A 26,257-nucleotide genomic window follows, 5' to 3' on the forward strand; every position below is an offset into this window, starting at 1 on the left:
GACAGGGACTGAAATGGTCTGATTGAGAAGTGCATCCACTTCAGCAGATCTCAGCGTGGTCCCTTCCCGTCAGACAGATTTCTGTAGCATTTGCCTCCGCGTGTTATATTTGGAATTGTTGGCTGGCTTTCCTCTCTCTGGTGTTGGCAGCAAGATCCAAAATGAGGTTTTCGAAGAATAAGAGTGAAAAGGTCTCTGTGCGCAGGCAAAACTAAGCTCAGCTTGGAGTTTTGCATGTTTAATTTCCAGTGAGTCATAACAAAGGTATCACACATACAAAGGCATCTACAAGTTTTGTGCTTGAAAAATCTTTCCCTCTAAACTTTTAAGAATTTTCTGATTATGTTGTGTTTGGTTCATTGGACTAATAGGTAACCAGTGAATTAAAATATGTAGGCTGTTGGTAGCACACACCTTTAATCCCAGTGCTTGGGAGGCATAGGCAGGCGGATCTCTGTGAGTTCGAGGCCAGCCTGGTCTACAGAGGCCAGCCTGGTCTACAGATCGAGATACAGGACAGGCACCAAAACTACACAGAGAAACCCTGTCTCCAAACAAACAACAAAAAAATATGTAGTTTGTTGGGGTTTTTTTGTTTGTTTGTCTTGTTTAAAACTCATGAATTTGCTTTCTGAGTACTTAGAAATCTGGTCCTGAGGAATGGCAGGTGACAGTGTCTTGGATTCCTTTCCCTCACTCTATCCCATGAACTAATTATCCCACAGTAAACAAACCTAAGTTGATTTTATGCTTATTTTATTTACTTACTTACTTTGTCTTTACTGTGATGAATTGGGATCTAGATGTGTTTATAACAGTCCACTTGAAAAAGGAGTGTTCAACTTGAGCTCAGATTCGTAATGCATGCTTTTTGACTTAATGTGGGGCTTGGCTGTTAGTCTTAGATGCGTGGTCAGTACAAAGATAAAGGATACTCATTGTTTAAAAATACTAGGCTAGGGGCTGGAGAGATGACTCAGTGCTTAAGAGCACTGACTGCCCTTCCAGTGGACCTTGGTTCGATTCTGAGCACCCATATGGCAGCTCACAACTGTCTGTAACTTCATTCCAGGGGGCCTGACACCCATGGGAAAACACCAATGCACATTTAAAAAAAAAAGAAAAAACTAGAATAGGCTAGGGGGAAGGGGAGATAGCAGTTAAAACATTTGCTGTGCTAGCAAGATGGCTGAAGTTTGACCCCCAAACCCATATAAATGCCAGATGTGTGTGGCAGGCTACCTGTTAAGTCCATCCTAGGAAAGCCAGACATGCAATCCCTTGCAAGCTGGCTAGCAAGACTAGTCTTATTGGTGAGCTCTGGATTTGATGGAAAACCCTGCCTCAAAGAATAAGGTGGAAGAGGAATCAAGGAAAATTCTCAACATCAACCTCCAGTTTTCACATGCATACTCATCTGCACATAGATATAAACTTTGAATAAGGCAGAGGCAGGAAAATTATCACAAGTTTAAGACTAGCCTAATCTTACCTAATGAGTTCTAGACCAGCAAGGGATACATAGTGAGACGCTGTCCCAAAGGAGTTAGGGGTAGGCTCTTCCATAGGACCTGGGTTCAATTCCCAGCACCCTCATAGCATCTCACATCAGTATGTAACTCCAAAGACTACAGTACCCTTTTCTGGCCTTTGGCATCAAGCATGCGCATGGTACCCAAACACACATGCTGTCTAACTCCAAACACATTAAAAATTTGTTTTGTTTTGTTTTTTGAGACAGGGTTTCTCTGTAGTTTGGTGCCTGTCCTGGATCTTGCTCTGTAGACCAGGCTGGCTTCGAACTCACAGAGATACACCTGGCTCTGCCTCCTGAGTGCTGGGATTAAAGGCGTGCGCCACCACTGCCTGGCTCTCTTACATATTCTTGTATGTTGTCATGTGACTGAACTGTTTTTTTGTTTTTTTAGATTTATTTATTTATTATGTATACAGTGTTATGTCTGCACACATTCCTACAGGCCAGAAGAGGGTGCCAGATCTCATTACAGATAGTTATGAGTCACCATGTGGTTGCTGGGAATTGAACTCAGGACCTTTGGAAGAGCAAGCAGTGCTCTTAACCTCTGAGCCATCTCTCTAGCCCCAACTGAACTGTTTTTAGTTCTAATAGCATGTACCACCACCACCATCACCACCGCCGCCCGGCTAATTTTTTTTTTTTTTTTTTTTTTAATTAAAAACAAATGAGGTATAATTTTGGTGTATTTGTGGCCCAAATGGTTTGAGTTTAAAAAGGAAATAGCAGATATATTAAAAGTAGGAAAGAAGGTAAGTTTTCTGTGAAATGATAGGTTTTGTTTTTTTTCTGGTGCTGGGATCCATCTAAGGACCTTTCACGTGCTGGTCAAGTACTTTATCACCTAACTATATCCCCAGCCCAGATGGTTAGTTTTATTTTGTTTTTTCCTTTGTCCGTTTTCTTTTTTCTTTTCTTTTTCTTTTTTCTTTTCTTTTTTTTTTTTTTAAGACAGGGTTTCTTCTAGCTTTGAAGCCTGGCCTCGAACTCAAAGAGATCCACCTGTTTCTGCCTCCTGAGTACTGGGATTGAAAGCATGCACCACCACTGCCTAGCTGCCTTTTTCAAAAAAAATTTTTTGGCATTACTGGGGATCCAACCCAAGACCTTACATTCTACTACTGAGCTACATCCCAGTTGTTTATTGTTGTTATTATTATTCATTGAATTATAAGAGATGCAGATACAAGTCCCTAGTCAGATATATGGTTTGCAGATGTTCTCTCATTCTGTTGGGTGTCTTTTCACTTCCCTTATCTCTTTTTCTTCTTTTGGTGTGTGTGTGTGTGTGTGTGTGTGTGTGTGTGTGTGTGTGTGTGTGTGTAATATATATATGTATATATGTATATATAATTTGAATAAGGAGGTAGGGTTATTACTCTCAGCTGAATAAGGGGGTGGGATTATTACATATAGATGTCAAGAAGGCAGGGTATTATGTGCAGCTGAACAAGGAGGCAGGCTCAGCTAATCTCAGTAGGAACAGTCTTCAGGCCGTAAACATCCAGGGTGGGCTGCACACACTATTGACTTTTGCACTTGAGCCAGAGGCAAGTTTTGCCCTGGGAAGACTTTGTCATTCCCGTGGCTGAGGCACTGTCGTTCTTGACATGGCTATGTCCATGTCAATAGCACACAGTCATTCAGAACCTCACTTGCTCTCCACATTTGAGTTCTATCCCTGTAAACCACATGTGAGGTAGAGAACCAGTTCTTTTTTAGTTTTTGTCTTTTTGAGACAGGGTTTCTCTGTGTAGCCCTGGCTGTCCTGGAACTCACTCTGTAGACCAAGCTGGCCTTTAACTTAGAAATTGGCCTGCCTTTGTCTCCTGAGTGCTGGGATTAATAGTGTGCACCACCACGCCCAGCTCAGACAACCAATTTGTACTGGTTGTCTTCTGACCTTCATGTACATTCCACGCAATATATATATATATATATATATATATATATATATATATATATATATATACACACACACACACACACACACACACACACACACACACACACAATAAATAAATGTGTGTGTGTGTGTTTGTTTTGTTTTTTTAAGTAATACATCTCAGTGAAGAGAACCTTACTTACTATGTGGTTTGATTTAATACTGTTTCAACATTTCTGGATGACTCTCCCAGCAAAAAAAATCTAAGGCTAGGAGTTACACTAGAAGAAATAATTGGAGCTATAGCTCAATTGGCAGACTGCTTGCCTGGCTAGCATCCAGGAAGCCTTGCGTTCAGTCCCCAGCACTGTATGCACTACATAAAGCAGGCGTGGTTTATACACGCCTGTGATCCCAGTGCTCAAACAGGAAGATCAGGGGTTGAGGCCAGCCTTAGATACATGAAACTCTAAAAAAAAAAAAAAAAAAGTGAGTAAAGGCGTTTGCTGCCCAGCTTGATGACCTGAGTGTGACCCTAGGAGCTGCATGACGAAAGGAGAGAACCAACTCCTGCAGGCTTTGCTTTGACATTCACACCCAGGAAATGGCATGTGTTTATTCCCTACCCTCCCACCCATAAATTAAAAAAGCATAAAAACGTGAAAAAGAAAAACAACAAAAACCCACTGCCTGCTTTTAGTCTCTTGGGGTTTACGTTTAAAAATGTTCTCTGCCTCCCGAGTGCTGGTATTAAAGGTGTGTTCCCCCATGCCTGGCTGCCTTGTTTTTGTTTTTGTTTGTGTGTATGGGTGTTTTGACAGCATGTATGTCCATGCCATGTGTGTGTGATACCCATGGAGGCCAGAAGAAGGTATTGGATCCCTTGGGACTGTTAGTTACAGACCACCATGAGCTGCCTGTGTAGCTGTTTGGAATTGATCCCAGGTCCTCTTTAAGATTTATTATTATTTTATAATTCATGTATATGTGTGTGTCTATATGAGTGTATATCAGGTACTGTATGGAGGCCAAAAGAGGGCATCAAATTTCCTGCAACTGGAGTTATAGGTGATTGTGAGCACCCGATTGGGTTGCTGGAACGGGTGTAGGGAACCAAACTGTAATCTTCTGGAAAAGTAGTAGGTATGCTTAACCACTGAGTCATCTCTCCAGTTCCCAAAAAGGAAGGGTTTTGTTGGGTTCCCCCCCACTTTAATTATTTATTTTACTTTTATGTATGCATGGCTGTTTTTCCTACAAGTGTGTCTATGTACCTTGTGTGTGATACTCACGGAGGCCAGGGGACGGACCCTCCAGTCCTGGAGTTACAGAGAGTGGTAAACTCCCATGTAGATGCTAGGAATTGAACTCTCAAGTCTTTTGGAAAAGCAGTCCGTGTCCTTAACCACTGAGCCATCTCTCCAACTCCAAGTATAAAGTTTTTAATTGCCTTAGTTTGATTGGTAAAAGCATGGGGTGGAAATAGCTCCATGTCAGTCAGTTTTAAGCTTTTTGAACTGGTTAACAAGATCTGTCTTTTGTGCCCTGAAGCACACTCACTTGTCTGTACATATCTTTATGTAAACTTGGGGAGTAATAACTAGGGCCAGGTGTGGTAGTGATTCCTTGTAATCTCAGCACTTGGGAGGCAGAGGCAGGAGGATCCGGTCAGGTTCACCTTGTCTGTGTGAGACCTTGTCCTAAAAAAGATAAAAGACAAACAAAAGGATAGTAAATAAGGAATCAGAATGTAGAGAATATTTGCCTCAAGGTTTTTATGTAGCTCATAGAATCAAGACAATTTTTTCTACCTTGACATGCAGGTATCATTTTGAGAGAATGAGTTATATCTTTTTCTTTTGCAAGTGACAAAATAGAAAACAGAGGGCAATAAATGTGTGCTTTTGGTTATGGGTAAGAGTGGTAATCCATCTCTGAACTTGCCTTCAATCTCCAGTGTGCAGCGCATACACTTCCTTGGGTGTGTGGTTAAATGGGCCATCAGTGGGACAGTCTCCTTGGGCTTCTAGTGGCTCTTTAATTAGTACAAGCTTCTTTTTTTTAATATTTTCATTATTATTTATTTATGTGTACATGTGTATATATCTGTATATGTGCGTGTACCTGAGGTTAGGGCCCATCCCCTGGAGCTAGATAGAGTTACAAGCAGTTGTAAGCTGTTTGGTGTGGGTGCTAGGAATTGAACTCAAGTCCTCTGCAAGAACAATACATGTCCTTAACCACTAGGCTATCTCTCCATCCCCTGGTATAAGCTTCTTAAAATCAGTATTTGGTGTTTGTTTTATTTTGCTTAAATAGGGGTGGGGTGGGTACTTTCACCACCTGCGTGGAAGTCAGGATACAGCTTGTGGGAGTCAGGTCTTTGTGTCTACCATGTAGGTCCCAGGGATCAAACTCAGGTCATCAGGCTTCATGGCCAGAGCCTTTTGCCTACTGAGTCCCTTCTCCAGCCCCAGTAGTCTTGCTTTAAGGTGCCAGAATTCCAAATCAATCGATTGGAAGACAGATTAAAATCAATAATTTCTCCTATCTCATTCCTCATCTCTCCCCACCCCCCAGCACTGGGTTCCTCCTTTGACTTAAGGCCCTGAGGGAATACAACATGATCAGCTGCATCAGCATTCACACAGGTGACACTTACAGGACCTCTACATAACGCCAGCCTCCCAGGAGACACCGGACAGGAGTACAGCTGTCCCCTTGCCAGGTTCCTGAGAGAGGAGGACATTGTATTCCGTACAAGTCCTAGACCACAAAATTTCAGAAAGGCACTGTGGTGGTGCTGTTTGTCATCATGCCCAGGACACATCACAGGTCACTTGTTGACTACTTTTCCCATGACTTGTAAGCAGTTAAGGAGAATAAGATGGTGACTGTTTTTCCTGCCTGTGATTCCAGGCTATCAGAATCCTCATCCTTTGAAGCCGGTTATTTCTGAATCTGGGTCTAAGCAAGTGAAAACAAAGATGAAGTTTTAGCATATCTCTATGGTAGGTAGAAGTTATTGATTTTAATCCATCAGTAAACCAAATTCACTACTACATAGAACAGTTGTTACATTCACAATAAGTAAATTAGTACATCTTGCAGACTGATGCAATTCCCAAGTAATGAAAAACTTCATCCACTCCTTCCGAGTTCGCCTTCCATTTGCTGTTTCACTGAATGAACATTCACTGAAAGGACTTGAAAGCCACTGGCTTTTCCTCCTGCTTTTCCCGCATGATTACAAGTGAGAGGCGTGCAAAATAAACACTGGCTAGGGAACAGTGATGCTACATGGGTTATTCTATGGGGATGATACTTTAGTTAATACAAAATGTGGCTACTCCTTTCCTCCAGTAATAACATTTGTTTTCCTGTATGTTAATCACTCTGGTATTTAATTTTTCCTTCCTTTTTTTTCTGAAGAAATTATATAAATATGGGATATCTCGCAAAAATGTTTGCTGGTTTTGACAGGACAAAACACCAGTGGAGTGCCAGAACCTAACATTCATCTTTCCCTGTCTGCTCTGTGTGAGGCTCCTTCTGAAACCAGCATGAATGAACAAGAGAGGACTCTCCATAGGTTTGATTTTTAACCACAGCCTGAAGACCTCACTTCCAATTCCAGGCCAGGCAGGGAACCTCTCAAAATTACTAACAAGCTTGAGTTCCAGGTAAAACCCAACTTGTAGCAACAGCAGCACACCTGGATTAGAGGGTTTTACTCCGTCTGACCCATACAAAGATGATGGCTATTATTTTTCTCCTGTCTTCTTTGTGCAGAGCAAAGAAGCTAGTAAAACACAGAGAACTTGGGATGAGGCCCTGCATTATGAATTCAGGTGACAGGGACCTATCTGTACCATGGGCTTTTTTTTTTTTTTTTTCCTTCTCTTTTCCAGACAGGGTTTCTCTGTGTAGCCTTGACTGTCCTGGAACCCACTCTGTAGCCCAGGCTGACTTTGAACTCACAGAGAATCCACCTGGCTCTGCCTCCTGAGTGCTGGGATTAAAGGTGTGCACCCCCACCACCCGGCTTGCCATATTTTTTGAAAGTATCTTCTTTAATGATTTTAGGGAGAATTCTGTCACTGACTTAAGCTGTTTGATACTTGCTTTGCTCTGTCATTTGTGATGACTTAATCCTTCCTCTGGGGTCCTCCTGGTTTTGCCTAGTATAGCTATTCTTTACCTAGCGAATAAACGGACCTGGCTAATTCTGTTAATATCGGACATCTTTGTAGGCTGTGGGGTTTTTTGGTGTTGAAGTAAGGTGTGTATATTAGCAAAGTGTGTGCAGTTGAGGTAAATAACTCATATCCAGGCTTGTGTGCTTGTTGCGTTACTTCACTTTGTATGTGCACAGATATCCCAAAGTGGGCCAAAGGGAAAATCATGGTTCTCTGAGAAGTGTGTTCAACTTCTAAATAGGGCAGTCACGAGAGGTGTAACTGCAGGGTCTGGAAGCCGAGTCACCACTTAGCTGTGGTATCAAACCACAAGAGCACAGCCTGACAGCGTGTCCAGATCACTTCAGTCCTAAAGGATGGGGAGCTTTGAGATTTATGAGTAGAATTGGGGGTGGGGAACAAGCCTGATGATGTAGGGCCCAAGTAATTGTTTCCCTCCTGTCAGAGGGTAGCAAGTGAGACAGAAGTGTCTTTAATTTTATTTTATTCCCCCCCCTGCCCCAAGACAGGGTTTCTCTGTGTAGTTTTGGTTCCTATCCTGGATCTCGCTCTATAGACCAGGCTGGCCTCGAACTCACAGGAGAGTTTGCCTAACTCTGACCCCCAAATGCTGGGATTAAAGGTGTGTGCCACCACCACCCTGCATCTCTTTAATAGTAAGTAAAAACTTGCTGCCTAATAAGTTCAATTTTTTAAAAAATATTTATTTATTTATTTATTATGTTATTTATTTATTATGTATACAGTGTTCTGTCTGCATATATCCCCGCAGGCCAGAAGAGGGCACCAGATCTCATTACAGATGTTTGTGAGCCACCATGTGGTTGCTGGGAATTGAACTCAGGACCTCTGAAAGAACAGTCAGTGCTCTTAACCTCTGGGCCATCTTTCCAGCCCATCAATTTTTTTATTACAGTGTGTGTGTGTGTGTGTGTGTGTGTGTGTGTGTGTGTGTGTGTGTGTGTACACTCGTGCACACACAAGCCAAAGCAGGAGAATTGGGGCCAGCCTGGGCTATATATATATAGTGAGACCTTGTCTCAAAAGAAAAGAGAAAGAAACCAGAAAAATATATTGTTTGTATATTTAGCTTTCTAGGCCTTTATTGAGTCTTATATCCAATATTAATAACTGGCCCAGATTACTGAGTTGTTTCTATAATATGAGTATGGTCTGGCTATTGCCTTTTCCTTGGTCATTCTCTAAAATTTGGTGACAGAAGCTAGGTGTGATGTCTCACATCTGAAATCTCAACACTTCACACGTTCAAGGCCAACCTGGGCTACAGTGAGACTGTCTCAAAACAAACCACAATTTTGACATCAGAACAGTACTTGGTTTTGGTTTTTCCATACCTCTGATACTCTTATGAAATATACAGTTGTTCTTCCTGACATTAAAATATTCTCCAGGAGTATTAGAAAGTTACTGTTGCCAAGTCTGGTGGCGCACGCCTTTAATCCCAGCACTTGGGAGGTAGAGGCAGGTGGATCTCTGTGAGTTCCAGGACAGCCAGGGCTACAAAGAGAAACCCTGTCTTGAAAGACCAAAAGGAGGAGGAGGAGAAAGAAAATTACTGTTGAGGCCAGAATGTTGACCCTTTCCCAAAGTTACGTAGGCTGTAGCATCTACCAGGAGGTGAAAGAGAAAAGCCAACCCATCTATTACAGAAAATTTCCAGAACAGCCAGGTGGTAGATCAGGCATGTGGCACTGGGCCTATCTTGTAGCAAAGGTGGCAGAGGGAAACACTGGCAGAACTCTGGTCCTCTCCCTGCCTCCTCCCTTCCTAACTTGCCATGCTTTTCTCCAGGTGCCCTTTGCTGAGAGGATGCCACAAGCCAGTTCTACATGGAAGGCAATAAAACTTGGGGCACAGTCAACTAGTTTGAAAGCATTGTGTGCCTGTGGAAGTGACGCAGATAGCTAAGTTTCTCAATGGGGCATTTATAGTTGCCTGGCATTTGGTTGGTTTCCTTGTTAACACTGCCACTGAGGCTTTGCAGGAAAAACCCATAGTCCTTGTACTTTTATGTACTTTGTGGCCTTAGCTCTGTTTGAGTGAGTGGTTAGGCTAGTAAAGAATTCACTCAGGCACCCCAAGACACTTCCCTCTCAGTATCCTTCAATGTGGCCATTTTCTTTGCCTTTGAGAGATAGGCCATACCTAAAGATAACAGCTAGTGCCCACACAGGTGTCCAGAGGAAGCTTGCTGGTTTTGCTGACACTTAAATTTCATTAAAGTATTACATTTGGATATGTTGCTACAAATTCGTCATTTAATATTTTTAAATTAGTACACTCCTGAAGAAGTTCATGAGTTCAAGAACAGCCTCAAGACTGACACATACATCAGTAGTAGAGCACTTGCCTAGCATTCCCAAGGCATACTAGTTTTAGTTTCCAATGTCACTCAAAAGCGGTGGGAGGGTGAAAATGAGAATGAAAAGCCCTGGGCTACATTAATGACACCAGGTTTCAAAAGAATTTTTTCTTTTCTTTTCTTACACAAGGCAGGGTCTCATGTAAGCCAGCAGGGCCTAGAACTCATTATATGGCCAAGGGTAGTCTTGAAATCCTCATCTTTCTGCCTCTGCCTCCCAAGAGCTAGGATAACAGGCATGCATTGCTGAGTCTGATCTGTGCAATGCTGGTGATTGAACCCACAGCCTTGTGCCTGCTGGGCAAGTACTTACCAACTAAGCTATATTTCTAACTGAAGGATTTTTTTTTTTTTTTTTTTTTTTTAAGAAGTTTAGCTGACTGGGGAGGCAGAGGCATGCAGATCTCTTTTAAGTTTGAGGCAAACCTGGTCTGCATGGTAAGTTCTAGGACAGCCAGGGCTACACAGAGAAACTCTGGGGGTGAGGAGGCTAGCTGGGTATAGTGGCACACACCTTTAACCCCAGCACTCAGGATGCAAAGGCAGGCGGATCTCTGAGTTGGAGGCCAGCCTAGGCTACAGAGTGAAACCCTGTCTCAAAAAGGAAAGAGAAAATGTTAGTAGAGACTAGAGGACAACTTTGAAGAGCTGGTTTCTTTCCTTCCATCAAGGGTTCTGAGAATGGAACTCAGATTGTCACTATTGTATTACAAGTGCTTTTATTCCGAGCCATCTCACAGGCTCAGATATATATCTTACATAAATCTATCTATCTATCTATCTATCTATCTATCTATCTATCTTTGTTTGTTTGTTTTTAAGTTAAACATTACCTACTGCTTCTTAGCTTTTCCAGAACATACCTGGTTTCAGCATATTTTCTGAAAAGGCATACCCCCCCCCCTTTTTTTTTTTTTTTTTTTTTTTTGATGTTTGGAGTCAGGGTTTCTCTGTAGTTTTGGTGCCTGTCCTGGATCTCACTCTGTAGACCAGACTGGCCTTGAACTCACAGAGATCCGCCTGGCTCTGCCTCCTGAGTGCTGGGATTAAAGGTGTGCACCACCACTGTCTGGCTTCCCTTCTTTTTTTTTTTTTAGATTAAAAAAAAATTAGGTTTATTTTTATTTTATGTATATGAGTGTTTTGCTTGTATGTATGTATGTGTGCCACATGTGTGTCTGGCGCTTGTAGAGACCAGAAGAAAGTGTCAGATCCCCTGGAACTAGAGTTATAGACAGTTATAAGCTACCATATAGGTGTTGGAAACCAAACCTGGGTCTTGGGGGGGCGTAGTAAGTACTGTTAACCGCTGAACCACCTTTCCAGTCCCAAGAGGCTTATTTTCGGAAGGACCCAGGGGTCCTCTTATAGATCAAGATGGCTGCTGTGAGACTGAAATGATTGTGGTTCTGTAAGCAATCACCTTACCCCTTATGGCTAGCTCCAATTTGTATGTGTGCATGCACATGCACACATGTGCTAATTTCTAAGCCAGCCTAGGTCAGCAGCAACAATCTAGAGAGTAATTCTAAGCCTGTATAGTCTTTTCTGTTGGCCTTTATGATGCTGCTAAATATAATTGGGAGATTTTAATCTAGTAATAGACCTCAGATGGATAGAAAAGACTTGTGAACTATGAAATTAAAACTCAAAACTGCTTAGTTTTTGCTTGGTGAATACCACATCTCACACCAAAACAAGGCAGGGATGTACATCTGCGGGGTTAAGTCTTTTCTGAGTCTGCCACTGTATTTCAACTGAAACTGCCATAAATGGCTTAGAAAGCTTAAATCTTGGAGATTGATGCTTTCTGACAGAGGGACCCTACCAGCTCGTGTGACTGACCTCTTTTACAAGCGCGGGAGAGAGCTTCTTGGTCTGTTGTGTTAAGATGGTGTTTGTATAGTGTCTCTGCTAAGTATTTGTATTAAATCAAATATTCTATCAGTCCACAGAGAAAATGGAGTGTTTTGGGTTTTTTTGGGTTTTGGTTTTTTTCATCCATTTTTTTCCCCTTTTGTTCTATAATATCTCCCGACACCTTTGGTTAAGTGAGATTTTTCATTGTTTTCAGGCTGCCATTGACTCCAGTTTTGTGTTACTGCTTAGATGAGTGGATAGTCGCAAGCCACACATCAGCGGTCTCACTTTCCTTTCTTTCCTTTTTTTTTTTTTATGTCTAGCGTTCAACGCCAGTTTGTTTTGTATTTTCAAATCTGCCTGTTGTAATACAAAGAAAGGATCTCTGAAGTAGAAGGCAGTCTTTCTGCTTCTGTCTCTCTCCTCCCTTTGTTCTTGTGTTCCCCTCCCCCTCCCTTCCAGTTCCATCTTGGAAAACTGCTCGTGCTGGGTGGGTGATTAAGATAGTGCTGTGGGGCAACAGGTCCCGCTGGTGGTGACTGGTCTCAAATAAACGTTAGTGTTGTCCAGGGTCCCACGGATTAGTGGGCCAGGGAAATGTGTGCAGTTAGACTCAGATCAATGGCACTGGTATAGGACTTGAAATAGATGCTCTTAGAGAGCCAAGAACCACGACAACTGTTAACATCTCTTGTTTGCGGTGGTGAGCTACAGCCTCACTAGAAAAGGAAAGGCATTCTAAATTAGAACTGGACTGTGAGTTGGGATCATCTGGCCATGGACTTTGAATCTTAGACGGAGAAGTCTGTCAATGTAGGCATTGCAGTGACCCGGTGAGGGATGTCTGTAGTTTTTTTGTATGACTGTAGACATTCTCATCAGTGGTAGAGTCATTTGGGTCATTTGAATTTGTTCATGGGAATCTAGCTATGTTGGAGTCGCACGGCAGAGTTGGCTTTAAAAGGAGTATTTGTTTTGGCCAGGTGTTATGGCACATGTCTTTTAATCACAGCACATAGTAGGTGGAAGCAGGTAGATCTGTATAAATTCAAGGCCAACCCAATCTACATAGCGAGACCCTGTCTCAAAAAAAAAAAGAAAGAAAGAAAATATCCATAACTAACTTTCTAATTGGTTGATGTATAAATAATAGCAATCTATAGGGCTTCTCTGGCCTAACAGAAAGCCACACCAAGTTCAAAAAGCCTATCTTTAGTTGCATATGCAATCTATGAATACTCAGACCTTTAATATTTGCACACGCTTGTGAAGGTTAGAGGTCAGCCTCTGGTTGTTATTCCTCAGGAGCCATCTATCTTGGTGTTTGAGACAGGGCTGCTCATTGGCCTAAGGCTTATCTATTAGGCTAAGCTGGCTGGCAGGTAAGTCCCTAGGGAATCCACCTGTCTGGCCTTCCAATGCTAAGGTCATGTGCGCACTATCACACCCAGATCGGTTTTTACCGAGGTGTCGGGCTAACTCGGCTCCTCAAGATTGTTCAGGAGGTGCTTTATCAACAGAGCCATCTCCCAAACCCCCAACACTGTTTTAAAGCCAGAAAAGGAAGTAGAGGTCCTTGCTCTACAGGACTTCAGCCTTCCTAGAACATGGATATTCTCAGGGGAATCTACAAGTTAAGATGCTACAGTACTTTTATGTATCTAAGCACCCATCTAGGAAATATGTCCCTATTCCCAGAGCCTTTGCTTTTTTTTTTTCTTTTTCTTTTTTGGTTTTTGCGCCTTTCCTGGAACTCACTTGGTAGCCCAGACTGGCCTCGAACTCACAGAGATCCACCTGGCTCTATCTCCCAAGTGCTGGGATTAAAGGCGTGCGCCACCACCGCCTGGCTGAGCCTTTTCTTTATGAGACCATTGCTACCAAACTGCAGAAATAAATACTTCTAAAACTCTGGCTTCCTCTAGAATCCATGTTTCTTAACTTCACCAACTTCAAAGGGTCACTGGCTGAATTACCATTTACTGAATAGCTATGGATAATAGAGAAAGTGTGCTATCCACTGAAATACCAAATGACTGATGTAGGTCTATCTGTAAGAACTGATTTGTTGTTGAGTAAATGTGGTGTTGTTACTGGGGACCCTTTTTCCTGTGCCTGTGATCTCTGAAAAGAGACCCTGTCTGAAACCCCAGCAGCACATTGCCTGGCGTTAAGCACCCAGTCAGTGTTTGAGTGAACAAATAGACTAGTCTGGTCCTCTCCCCGGATCTGTTTGGAAACATTCAGGGTGGAAGTTAAGGACTCTGCTAGGCGTGACACACTGTGTCCTCAGAAATAGGAGGAGTACTAAAGGTTCTTTAAAAAAACAACTTGGGCCTTCCGGTCCCAAGAGCTTCGCTCAGGAGCTCAGGTTACTGTGCAGACATGGCCAAGTCCAAGAATCAGACCACACACAACCAGGCCCAAAAGAGGCCCAAGAATCTCCGATCACAAAGATAGGAATCTCTAAGGAGATAGACCCTAGGTTCCTGAGGAACACGGCTTGCCGAGAAGCACAAGAGGGGCCTGAAGACGATGGGTCACACAGTGCCGAGGCAGTGAGTGCGCATGGGAAGACCATCTAGGTCCTGTGAAGCATCGGGTGATTAGTGTGAAGTCCAGGGTGCCAGCGGACCCCAACTCAAGCTCTGCTGACTGCTTTCATTGCTCACCCCGAGCTTGAAGAGAGCCAAGGGCACAGGCTCTGCCACCAAAGGCTAAAGCCTAAACCAAGGCCAACACAGTAGCTAGTTCCAGGTCAGGCCCCTGTGAATACCTCATAAAAAGGATCTATCTGCCAGTGTGAAGATAGACAGGTATAACCCTCCATACCCTCCATAGATGGCTTTGTTCCTTTTAAGAACAAACTTGAGGTAGCTCTGCTCTGTTAAAAACAGACACAAACCACCTGGTCTCAAGCCAGATGTGTTTATTCCTGGAACATTAGCTCTTAAGAGGTGAGATGGGAGGATGAGAAGTTCAGCCATCTTCACCTACGTGGAGAACAAAGCCAGCCTGAAGTTCATGTGGTGAAACTTCAGGAGACTGTGTCTTAAAAGAAAAAACAGCTCCATTTCAAGATCTGAGAGCCTAGACACTGATTAGGTTCTAACTCTGCTACAGACTGTCTCCGTAGTCTTAGATGTGTCAATTCCTCGTCTGTGCGTTGAGAGTAGAAAAGTACTCCAGTGCCGTAATAAAGATCAGATGAGAGCATCGGAAGCAGGTGTGGTAGCTTGTGCCTTTAGCCCAGATGGATCTCAGAGTTGGAGGCCATCCAGTGCTATGTAGTGAGACCCTGTCTCAGAAAGAAGGGAGGGAGGGAGGAGAGAAAGAGAGATCTTCTAAAATACTTTGTGAACTGTAATACACCAGACATGACATGAAGTCATCATTCTGCCATTTCTAGGCTTCAGTGATTAGGAGACATTGATATCTTTAGGCAGCTCCGGCTTGTTACTGTGTTTCCATTGCCGCACAATTGAAATGGATAGAAATAAACTCAGCATAATCTGACATGTAGTAATTTCCCTTTTATTTTTTGGTTTTTTGGTTTTTTTTTTTTTTTTTTTTTTTTTTGGTTTCTCTGTATAGCTTTGCAGCCTGTCCTGGAACTCACTCTGTAGCCCAGGCTGGCCTCAAACTCACAGCGATCTGCCTGCCTCTGCCTCCGAGTGTGGAATTAGAGGGGTGCGCCACCACTGCCTGGCTAGTGATTTCCTTTTATGAAGGGTGGCCTCCAGCACCCTATCTTAATTGGTATGTGCAGAAGTGGGAGTAGAGCAGAACCTTGTTTTTCCCAACAGGCACATCATAAAGACCAGCATGCATATTACAGTTTTCAGAGTTGTACACTAAACTAGTAGAAACACTGTTCTTTTTTTTAAAAAAAAAAAAAAAAAAACTCTTATTTTTTATTATTCAAGTGTATGTTGTTCTTAAGCTTAGTATCTATAAAAGTGATCTTTTGAAAACCAACTCATCTAGCATGCAGTTGGCCCTGGGTTTGCTATCCAGCACGGCAGAAACAAGGAGAAATGTAGGGGTGAGATAGTTTGCAAGTGTGGCCTTTGACGCCCGTATCTTCTCATTGTTTTGTGACTTAGAAAACAAATAATTTCATATGTGATTTGACCACCAAAACAAGTGCCTGCCAAACTGCATGACCTTGTCTCCTGACTTCTGAGGGCCTGGCTCACTTCCTGTAAGCTTATTCTTTCTGTATGTGTCTCCGCCCATTTCTAGACACGGTGCTGTGAGGAACCAGAGCTCTCAGAGAAAACTTTCTAGAAATAATACCTCACCTGATTGAAGTCCTCAAAAGATAAGGCACTCTGGCTGAAGGACTGGGCGAAGGCCTGTGTGGTTGTGGCTTGTGGCATTCGATGAGTAGAGACAGGAAGAGAGAGACAGTACAGACTGTGTAAAACACCAGCAGACTGATGGGGCCTGATAAAAGGATGAGGTTCTGGCCATAGGGGTCTTCTAGTAGTGAGGAGCTTGAAATTTTGGTTTTCCAAAACAGGGTTTCTTTGTGTAGCCTTGGCTGTCCTGGAACTCGCTCTGTAGACCAGGCTAACCTCAAACTCACAGAGATCTGCCTGCCTGTGCCTCCCTAGTATTGGGAAAGAGAGAGAGAGAGAGAGAGAGAGAGAGAGAGAGAGAGAGAGAGAGAGAGAGAGAGAGAGAGATGTGCCTGCATATCAGAAAACAGCTTGCAGGAGTTTGCTGTCTCCTTCCAACATGTGGGTTCTGAAGGAGGCGGCCTCGGGCTCAGAGGCCACAAGTGTCTTTACTGGTTGAGTCATGTCATTGGCCCAGTTTATTGGGGGGCGGGGGTTGAGACAGAGTCTCACTGTGTGGTCCAAGCAGACCTCAAACTCACAGTGAACCTCCTGCCCCAGCCTCCTTAATGCTGGATTGTAGGTGTGAGCCACCATGCCTGGCTTTGAAGGGCTTTCTAGTCTGAAGAGTGATATGATTAGAATGGGGGGGGGGGCTTTTGAAACAGGGTCTTGCTTTGTAGCCTTAGCACTTCTCAACTTACTATGCTCCTGCCTCAGCTTAATGAATAATTGTAGGCATATGCCAACGAAAGTGCCTGCTCCAGAATTTTTAGATCATTCTGCCAGCAACATTGAGAATCAACTGAATCATAAAGGGTACCCAATAAACATTGACATCTTGGCAAAAAAAATCTAAGCCCAAACCACCTTGCCTTGTCCTTCTCTGCTTCCCATATTTGATATAGGGTATCTTGGTACAGTGCCAGCGGACATATGAAAACAGACTTAGAAGTAACAGGCTTCAGGGTTAATTTTACTACAATAGCTGTTGAAGCATTGGAAAGTCTGTGAGCCTTCACAGATGGCATGTCTTCATTTCATTACTTAATGATCTGTTTAGAGATATAGTGGAGAGAATTAGGGAAGAATTTACAGGTGCTGTTCACCTGTGCTCCTCTAGGGCTTGGAGATCTGTCCCAACAGGCCACTCACAAAACAGGAAGGAGGGAAGCAGTGAGCTATAAAGCAATGGTGGGTGTCTGGCATGTGTACCCAGAGCTCTAGGGAAACATGGCAAAGCAGGAACACAGAAAACATAAGGTCAAATGCTCTTTGAGGAAGAAACAGCAGAGCATTAAGCACTGGGAAATTAAGGCCAGTGGTAGTACATATAAAAGTGTTCCTCCCCACTCCTTTTTCCATATTTCTCATGTCTTCTTAGCATTCTGACTAGGTGACTCGTAAGAACCAAAGGCAGGGATTTTTTTCAGCATGAGCATGGATGTAGCCTTGTTCTGTACAGCATGATTTTCAAACTTTGTTCAGCAGAATCACTTTAAAGGCATGCCTGTGACACAGATTACTGAGTCCTAGAGTTAGCATTTCTTTTTTTCTTCTCTTTCTGGAAAAAAACAAAAGCAATACCAGGGTTGAACTTGTGCCAAGGATGACCTTTGAACTTGATCCTCCTGCTTCCACATCGGGAGTCCTGGGATTGTAGGTGTGTACCCCACAGCTGATTTATGCATGCTAGACAAGTACTCCACCAACTGAGTGATGTTCCCAGTTCAGAATTTGTATTTCTAATGCATTTCCAGATGCTACTGCTGCTGTTTAACTGGGAATCAGACTTCTAGAACAAAATACCTTTTGTGAGAGCAATATAAATGTGACTCTTCTGAGAAATTGATAGAAATCTTCATGTAATTTTAATGGAAATCAGTGATCTAACGGTGTGTGAAGTCCAGTCCTACACAGCTTGAGTTTTGTTTGGTCTGAGTTTTGCTTTGTTTGAGGCATAGTTTCATACAGCCTTGGCCAGCCTATAACTTTACTGTGTAGCCCAAGCTGGCATCAAACTAAAAATCTTTCTGCCTTAGCCTCCCAAATTCTGGGCATATGTCATGCCTGATGTGGCTTTGATTTTAATTCATTTATTATTTAATTCAGTGCAAGGAGGCGGGCTAGAAAGATGCCTCCAAAGTTGAGAGTGCATACTGTTCTTTCAGAGGACCTGAGTTTGGCTCCTAGAATTCCTATCAGGTGGCTCACAGCTGCCTATAACTCCAGCTCCAGAGGATCCAGCACCCTCTTCTGGAGACTGAAGTCACTTGCACTCCATGCACATACCTACACACAAAGAAAAAGGAACTCAACTATTTAGCAGGGAGAATAAGATTTATGAGAAGTCTAGAAAGTACTGATGGAGAAGCCATATCTGGTAATCTATCAGTGGAAAACAAACTGCCAAAATTCAGTGGCCCAAAACAGAAACTAGTTATCTCAAAATTCTGAGGCTTGAACTGGGGTCAGCTGGGTGGTTTTCTGTTGTACATGTAGTTGGCCAGGACCACAGTTATTTGGAGGTTTATCTGTTCTGGTATGTCTAAGATGATTCATAGCAGTAGTTGGTACAACCTTTTGGAGTTCAGCTAAAACCATTGATTAGAGTACTTCAGACCTCCTCCATGTGGCTTTCTTAGCATGACTGTAGAGCTCTGAGATAGAACATTCCAAACATAAGGTTGGAATCTACAGATTGCTTAAGGCTCAGACTTGGAAGTTACAGCATGTCACGTTGTTACATTCTGTTTGTCAAAGCAAGTCACAAGACAAGCCTAATTCAAGAGGAGGGCAAAAACCATGGAGCCCAGAGCAAGTTTTAAGAATGGATAGTTGGGAGGTATAGCTTTCCTGGCAGAAGAGTATCACAAAAGATAGGTGGCAAATGTTCACTAGTGGGTCTGGGTACCTGAGGAGCCTGCCAGGTTGGAGTGGACTGTATGACAAGACTCTGAACCACAGAGAAGAGGTTGGGGTTAGACTCAGACTTTTAAAACAGTGTGGAAGACCTCTTGGTACAGCATAGTCCAGATTTTGGGAATGACTCTCAGGCTCTCAACTAGTACTTTATGCCTTTTCCTGTAAGCCTAGGGTCAATAGCTGTGGATTTGGCTTCTCTTTCTAAGATGTGAAAGGAATTTGTTAAATAGCACTGTGAAGGACAGGAGAGCTCTATCAGGGCTCCAGAACCGGCCACAGTAGTAGTTTAGGGACATGCAGCTTGTGCCAGGTCTATTTTCAGCTGCATCCAAGGGTTAGTTACTTAGTCTTGCCCTTGTCTTTTCCCCACAGTAACCCTCCACTGAGTGAAGAGATGTTGCCTCCTGGGGAGTGGATGTGTCACCGGTGCACTGTTCGCCGAAAGGTAATAATGCTGCGTTCTGAAGGCTTCACTCCGAAGGCCAGATCTAGAGCAGTGAGACTTCAGAGTTAAGGGCTTGATCCTAAGGGCCTTTTCATCCTTCTTGTTCCTAACGCTGGACTCACTACACTCTCTCCATGTTGACTGTAAGAGCTAAAACTCCAGACAAGGGTGTGAAAGAGGGCAGAAGGGGTGTGTTAATTCAGTGAGCCTTGTGTAGTCACTAGTGACAGGCTTAGTCTGATCTTGTTGACCTCTTAGGAAATAGCCTGAATGTGGTGTCCTCTGTCTGTGGCTCCAAAAAAGAAGGCTGCTTCTTCTCAGTTGGACGGGGTCTCCATAGACTTGGTCAGTAGTAGTAGAGGTGGAGTTTAACCCTCCATCCCTTTCCTCTTCTGTTAGTTCAGTACTAACTGAATTGTGAGCATGGCTCATCATTTTCTACTTTGAAAGTTTTTAATTTAATTAGTTATTTATTTGTGTTTTGTTTTGTTTTTTCCTTTTTGGTTTTTCAAGACAGGATTTCTCTGTGAAACTGTCCTGGAACTCACTCTGTAGACCAGGCTGGCCTTGAACTCACAGAGATCCATCCATCTGCCTCTGTCTCCACAGTGCTTGGCATTAAAGGTGTGTGCCACCACCGCCTGGCTTGTTTGGTTTTTCAAGACAGAGTTTCTCTGTGTAGCCCTGGCTGCCCTGGAGCTCGATCTGTAGACCAGGCTGGCCTCAAACTCAAGAGATCTACCTGTCTCCGCCTCCTGAATGCTGGGATCACATGCACTGCCACTACCTGGCTACTTAGAAATTTTTTATGGAGAGCAAGAGCTAAACTTTCCTTTATTAAAAAAAGAAATAGGCGTGTTCCACCAGATTATATTTAATCCCACCCTCACATTAAAGGCTGTAAACTAGGGTTTGTCTGTAGGCTACCCTGCTTTCTTCGTACACTAATTGTATAACCAGAGAATTTCTGTTCTTGTGACGTCACTCCTGTTTTCTTGGTCACAACATGATGTCATGGTCAGTGATGACTTCCTCAGTTGCAGAAACAGAATGAGCTAATTCAGAGATTGTGGTTTATGAATCTGTTTTCAACATTTAAGAAGAAGGTAAACAAGCAGGCATTAGTTTTCCATTGTATGCACAGTGGTTCCCATTAGAAAGTAAGCCAGAGCTCAGTCAGCCACTAACCAAAACTGTATGTAGTTTTGGACCGGAAGCCTAAAAAACCCAGGCTATCTATCAGGCTACCTAGCTTCCAAAGCCCTTTCCTGTGCATCCCACAGAGTGTGTCAGGACACACTCTATGCACAGGATGTTCAGAAACTTTTGCTGTGCAAAGAAGCCAGGCTTGAAAGAGTTGGATCGGCCAGAGGAAAGAGGAGGAAAAAAACTTGGTGGTGCCGTTTCAGGTGTTCTACTGTTCCTCCACTTCCTCTGTGCAGCAGCTGTCCAAGAGTGCTGGTAGTCTATCTTAATTATGGAAGGGAAGGAACTGAGGCTATGAAATACAGATTATTTTCCCAAGGACTCAAAGGAATGGAAAGAGCCAAGATTGGAACCAAATTTTATCTCATTCTAAAGCTCTGTTACCTCTTGAGTTCTTTGGAAACAGTGCTGCTTGCTGGGAATAGTATGATTTTTTTTCTAGGATAGGGCGTTCCTCCTTAGATGCTGCTCTGACTCACTTTCACATGGACCTTTCTACCTAACAGTTCCAAATCTGCCTTGGCCACTATCTACCACTCCCCTTTGACCTCCAGTGTTCACAGTGAAATGGATTGAAATATATATACATCCTTGGGGCCTCAAGAACTCCTGATGGTCAGTCCTCTCATGATTCCTAGTGGAAGCTAGGTCTTCTTCCAGCCCGGAGCCGTCCATGTCTTTCATATATGCAGTCCTTTTATCGCCACCATACCCCTAAGAGGAGAAAGATTTAGTGCTTTCATTTGCAGATGAACTGGCTAGGGACCACTGAATGAGATTAGTGTGACACTCCTTTGATTTAGAGTCTTAGGAAAATGCATCGACCGCTATCCAGTCCTGCTAAGTTCCCTGCAGTCCTTTTCCATTTCGTACCTTCTAGAAGTGTCACTTTTAGAGTTCTAGTTAAGATGGAAAGCCACAGTTCTTGGCACCTGCTTGCCGTGTTGGTTCTCTTCAGGTGGCACCCATTTGTGCCATCCCCACTGAAAAGGGAGCTCTCCCAGCCTGTTTTACCTTTGTGTACTTTCTCTGTTTTGAGCTGTTTTCAAAACCTTTCAATAGGTCAGGATGCACTTGTCACAGGCAAGTAAGTGACAGTGACCTTTGTTTGCATTATGGTGTTTTTACCTTAATCTCACTGAATTTGTTCTCCCCATGTTTAGTTGGTTAGCTGCTTGCCTTGTGTATATAGATGTTAAGTATCATACAATGAATTGCAATTATTCCAAACTTCCAGACTGTTTTTGGTGATGCACTGCTGCCATGTTTTCTCCATTTTAGTGAGTTCAGTTAGTTATAGCTATATCCAGGGCTGGAGTGATGGCTCAGCAATAGAGTATTGCCCGTTCTTCCAGAGGACCTGGGTTCAATTCCCAACACCTACATGGCAGCTCTCAACTCCAGTTTTGGGTGATCTGAGGCCGCCTTCTAGCATTTATGGGTATCAGGCACATGCGTGGTACACAGGCATACATGTAGACAAAACACTAATACACAAAAAATTAAAATGTGAAATATATATCTCAACTTTAATAGGCTACTGTCCCAGGTCCCGAGGTGAATGATTCTGTGATGTGTAAGGACTTTGTAATTTTCTTAAGTGGTCTAGCAGGACACTGTATACCCATCTCTATTTTGTTCTTTTCATGACGGGCCCACCTATTCATTTGCACAGAAACGAGAGCAGAAAAAGGAGCTGGGCCACGTCAATGGACTGGTGGACAAATCCAGTAAACGGACTACATCCCCCAGCAGTGACACTGACTTGTTGGACAGATCAGCTAGCAAAACTGAACTCAAGGCCATTGCCCATGCCCGGATCCTGGAAAGGAGAGCCAGCCGGCCTGGCACCCCCACATCCAACGCCAGCACAGAGACCCCCACCTCTGAGCATAATGACGTCGATGAGGACATCATTGACGTGGACGAGGAGCCAGTAGCAACAGAGCCGGACTATGTGCAGCCTCAGCTTCGGCGGCCTTTTGAGCTGCTGATTGCTGCCGCCATGGAGCGGAACCCTACCCAATTTCAGTTACCCAATGAACTGACTTGTACCACTGCACTACCAGGTTAGCGACATCATCATCATCATCATATCCCTTCTCTTACCCTGGCTTCCCAACGGATTATCATTTAGCCCAAAGAACAGTGCTGCCTGCAAGGTTACTGCCTGTAGCCACTGTCTTTTGTTCTTGTTCCTCGGTCTGCCTGGAGATAGCATCAAAGGTTTTAGTTGTTATAGTACTTAATCGATTTTTTTGTTTTTCTGAGTATTCTGTCTCCTGTCCTATTATTGACCTGCATTCTTTTTTTTTTTTTTTTTTTTTTTTTTTTTTTTTTTTTTTTTTTAATTATACATAAGAAGCCAAGTATAGTGACACACACTAGTAATCTCAACACTTGGGAGGATAAGGCAAGAGGATGGTGAATTTGAGGCCAGCCTGAGCTACATATTGGGACTGTCTCAAAACATAAAAAGAGGGTTCAAAAAGATGGCTCAGTGGTTCAGTGCACTGGCTGCTTCTGCAGAGGACTGAGGTTTGGTTCCCATCACTTACATAGTGACTCACAGCCATCAGTAACTCTAGTTTCAAGGGATCTGATGCCCTTTTCTGGCCTTTACAGGCACCAGGCATGCATATGGCATACATATATACAGGTGGGCAAACATTCATATGCATAAAGGAATAAATAAATAAGTAAGTAAGTTAGTAAATAAATAAATAAAATTAAAAGAGAGGCTGGAGAGATGGCTCAGCAGTTAAGAATTCTTGCTCCTCTTCCAGTGGACCTGAGTTCCATTCCCAGCACCCATATCAGGCAGCTCACAGCTATCTCCAGCTCTAGCCTCTGGGATCCAACACCTGGCCTCTGTAGCTACCTGCACTCACATGCACAAACCCACATGTAGATACATAAATGCACATATTTAAATGTTTTAAATTCTTAAATAAATAAATGAAGAAAAAAAGTTTAGGAATATAGTTGGGTGACAGCTACCATGGGTGATAAACTCCCATGCACAAAGTCTTGGATTTGATCCCCAGCATATCCTCCTTCCCTTTGCAGATAACTATTCATTGATTAGTTCTTGTGTATCATTCTGGAGAGAGGGGGAGAGAGAGTGTGAGTGTGTGTGTATGTGTATGTGCTTGTATTTTCTTCTTAAATAACATACTATACAAACTGTTCTGTAGTTTGTTCTTTATTTCTTCTTATAATGCAGTCCAGTGGTTTTAACATTACTGTAGCATTTCATTAGGTTTTTGTTATGGCTCCATAATAATCCATTATACAAATTTACTATAATTAACTTAAACAGTTTTCTATTCATTGCCATTTAGATTGTTCCTAATGTATTTTCTAATTTATTTATTTTTATGTATATGGCTATTTTGCCTGCAAGTATGTCTTGTGCACCAAGTGTGTGACTGGTACCCACAGTCACCAGAAGAGGGTGTCAGATCCACTGTGACTGGAGTTACAGATGGTTGTGAACCACCATGTGCTGGGAATTGAACTTAGGTCCTTGGAAAGAACAGCCAGTTCCCTTAACCACTGAACTCTCTCTCTAGCCCTTCCCAATATTTGGTTACAAAGGTAGTGCTTCAGCGAATAACTTTGTAAATACGTCATCTTGCAAATGGAAGATGTGGACATCTGTAGGATAGATTCCTAATATTAAAATTGCTAGGTCACAGTTTACACTGGTAGGTTTGATAGCTGTTATCAAATTGTCCCTTTTACAAAGAAAATCAAGTCATGGCTTCTATTTGATACCACAGTGCTTCTAGATCTTAATTTTTTTTTTCCTACAAAAAATGAGATTGACTAGGCATGGTGTCTTAAATGCCTGTAGTTCCTGCCTCTATGAGAGGCAGAAGCAGAATTGTCAGATGTTCAAAGCCAGCTTGAGCTATGCACTGAGTTCTTCACCAGCCTGGGCTACAAAGTGAGACCCTGTCTCAAAAAACCGAAGTGGGCTGGGAAGATGGCTTAGGGAATAAAGACTCAGCATGCAAATGTGAGGGCTGGAGCTCGTGTCTGCAGAGTCCATGTCACCCCGTGGGTGTGACAGACAGCCTTCCTGTAACCTCAGACTGTGTGAGGCAGAGGTGGAGCAAATACACGGAAATAGCCAACTCCACGGTCTGTTAAGCAGAGTTGCAGTCAAAGAAAACATCTGACATCAACTTCATGCTTTCACACGCACACGCATGCATATGCAAAAACAAGAAAACTAGAAGGCTTTAAAAAGTACACCTGAAGCCTGGCAGTGTGGCGCACGCCTTTAATCCCAGCACTTGGGAGGCAGAGACAGGTGGATCTCTGTGAGTTCGAGGCCAGCCTCCTATACAAAGTGAGTACCAGGAAGTACACATGAACCAAATGTGGCACATCCCTTTAATCTCAGTATGGAAAGATAGAGGAAGATGGATGTCTGTGAGATTGAGGCCAGCTAGGGCTACATAGAGAGACCCGACTATGAATGAATGAATGAATGAATGAATGAATATATGAATGAATGAATATGCCTATTGGGCTACTAGCAAGATCGTTAAGATGGTAAAGGCACTTGCCATGCAAGCCTAATAACCTGAGTTTGATCCCTGGAACCCATATAAAAGCGGAAGTAGGGAAAAGTTATCCTCTGACCTTTACACATGTACATGGCATGTGTACCCTCAGATACTATTTTTTTTAAAGGGTACATATAGCTGTGCTTATTGGTGCATATCTTTAATCTCAGCACTTGGGAGGCAGAGACAGATGGATCTCTGAGTTCTAGGCCAGCCTGGTCTACAGAGCAAGTTCCAAGTCAGCCAGAACTGTATAGAGAGATCCTGTGTCAAACTGGTAGTGAGGGCTGCATATGGAATCTGCTTTTCTGGTTTCTATAGAAACATGATTAAATTGCAGTCTTTTGCTCAGTTATTGTCACAGACTAGTCTTTGTTGAGCATGTAACTTGGACATAAATATACTTAGGTTGCTACTATCATAGGTTTCTTATTTCATATTGGTAAAATGAGTGTGTTTCTGCCACAAAGCAGGTAATATCTGTTCCTGGTCACCTTGTCTCTGTCTCCCCACCCCCACTTTCCCCCCCTTTCTTTCTTACTCTTCTTTTGTCACTTGAAACCAGCCCTAGGGTCCTCAGAAAGAAATCTGCCCCAGCCAATGTACATGCTTTTGCTTAGATCTGTTCCTTTCACTTAATGTTTTCATATTCCAACAAGGAATTGGATGCCAAGGACATTTCAGCACCAGCAGCTTCTTTTCTAGGTTCTAGCAAACGGAGAAGAAAGGAGGAAACCACAGGGAAGAACGTTAAAAGAACACAGCATGAGTTAGATCATAATGGTCTCGTGCCCTTGCCGGTCAAAGTCTGCTTCACGTGTAACAGGTATTTTCTTTCTATGCCTATATTCAGCAAATGGAGTTGGTTTTTTCTTCTTACCCTTGTAAGTCCTG

General features: G+C 43.0%; 1 protein-coding gene across 3 annotated transcripts in view; it reads left to right on the top strand.

The window, feature by feature from the left end:
* Phf12 (PHD finger protein 12) overlaps positions 1-26,257 on the top strand; it is a 50,405-nt gene that overhangs the window by 6,406 nt on the left and 17,742 nt on the right. For all 3 annotated transcript variants that reach the window (XM_028866851.2, XM_028866852.2, XM_037201385.1), the window contains exons 3-5: positions 19,505-19,577; positions 22,459-22,852; positions 26,069-26,189. In XM_028866851.2, the coding sequence (XP_028722684.1) occupies positions 19,505-19,577; positions 22,459-22,852; positions 26,069-26,189 (588 nt within the window). The remainder of the gene's footprint in view (positions 1-19,504; positions 19,578-22,458; positions 22,853-26,068; positions 26,190-26,257) is intronic.

Source organism: Peromyscus leucopus, chromosome 8b (genome assembly GCF_004664715.2).
Source record: "Peromyscus leucopus breed LL Stock chromosome 8b, UCI_PerLeu_2.1, whole genome shotgun sequence".
In the NCBI taxonomy this organism is placed as follows: domain Eukaryota; kingdom Metazoa; phylum Chordata; class Mammalia; order Rodentia; family Cricetidae; genus Peromyscus; species Peromyscus leucopus.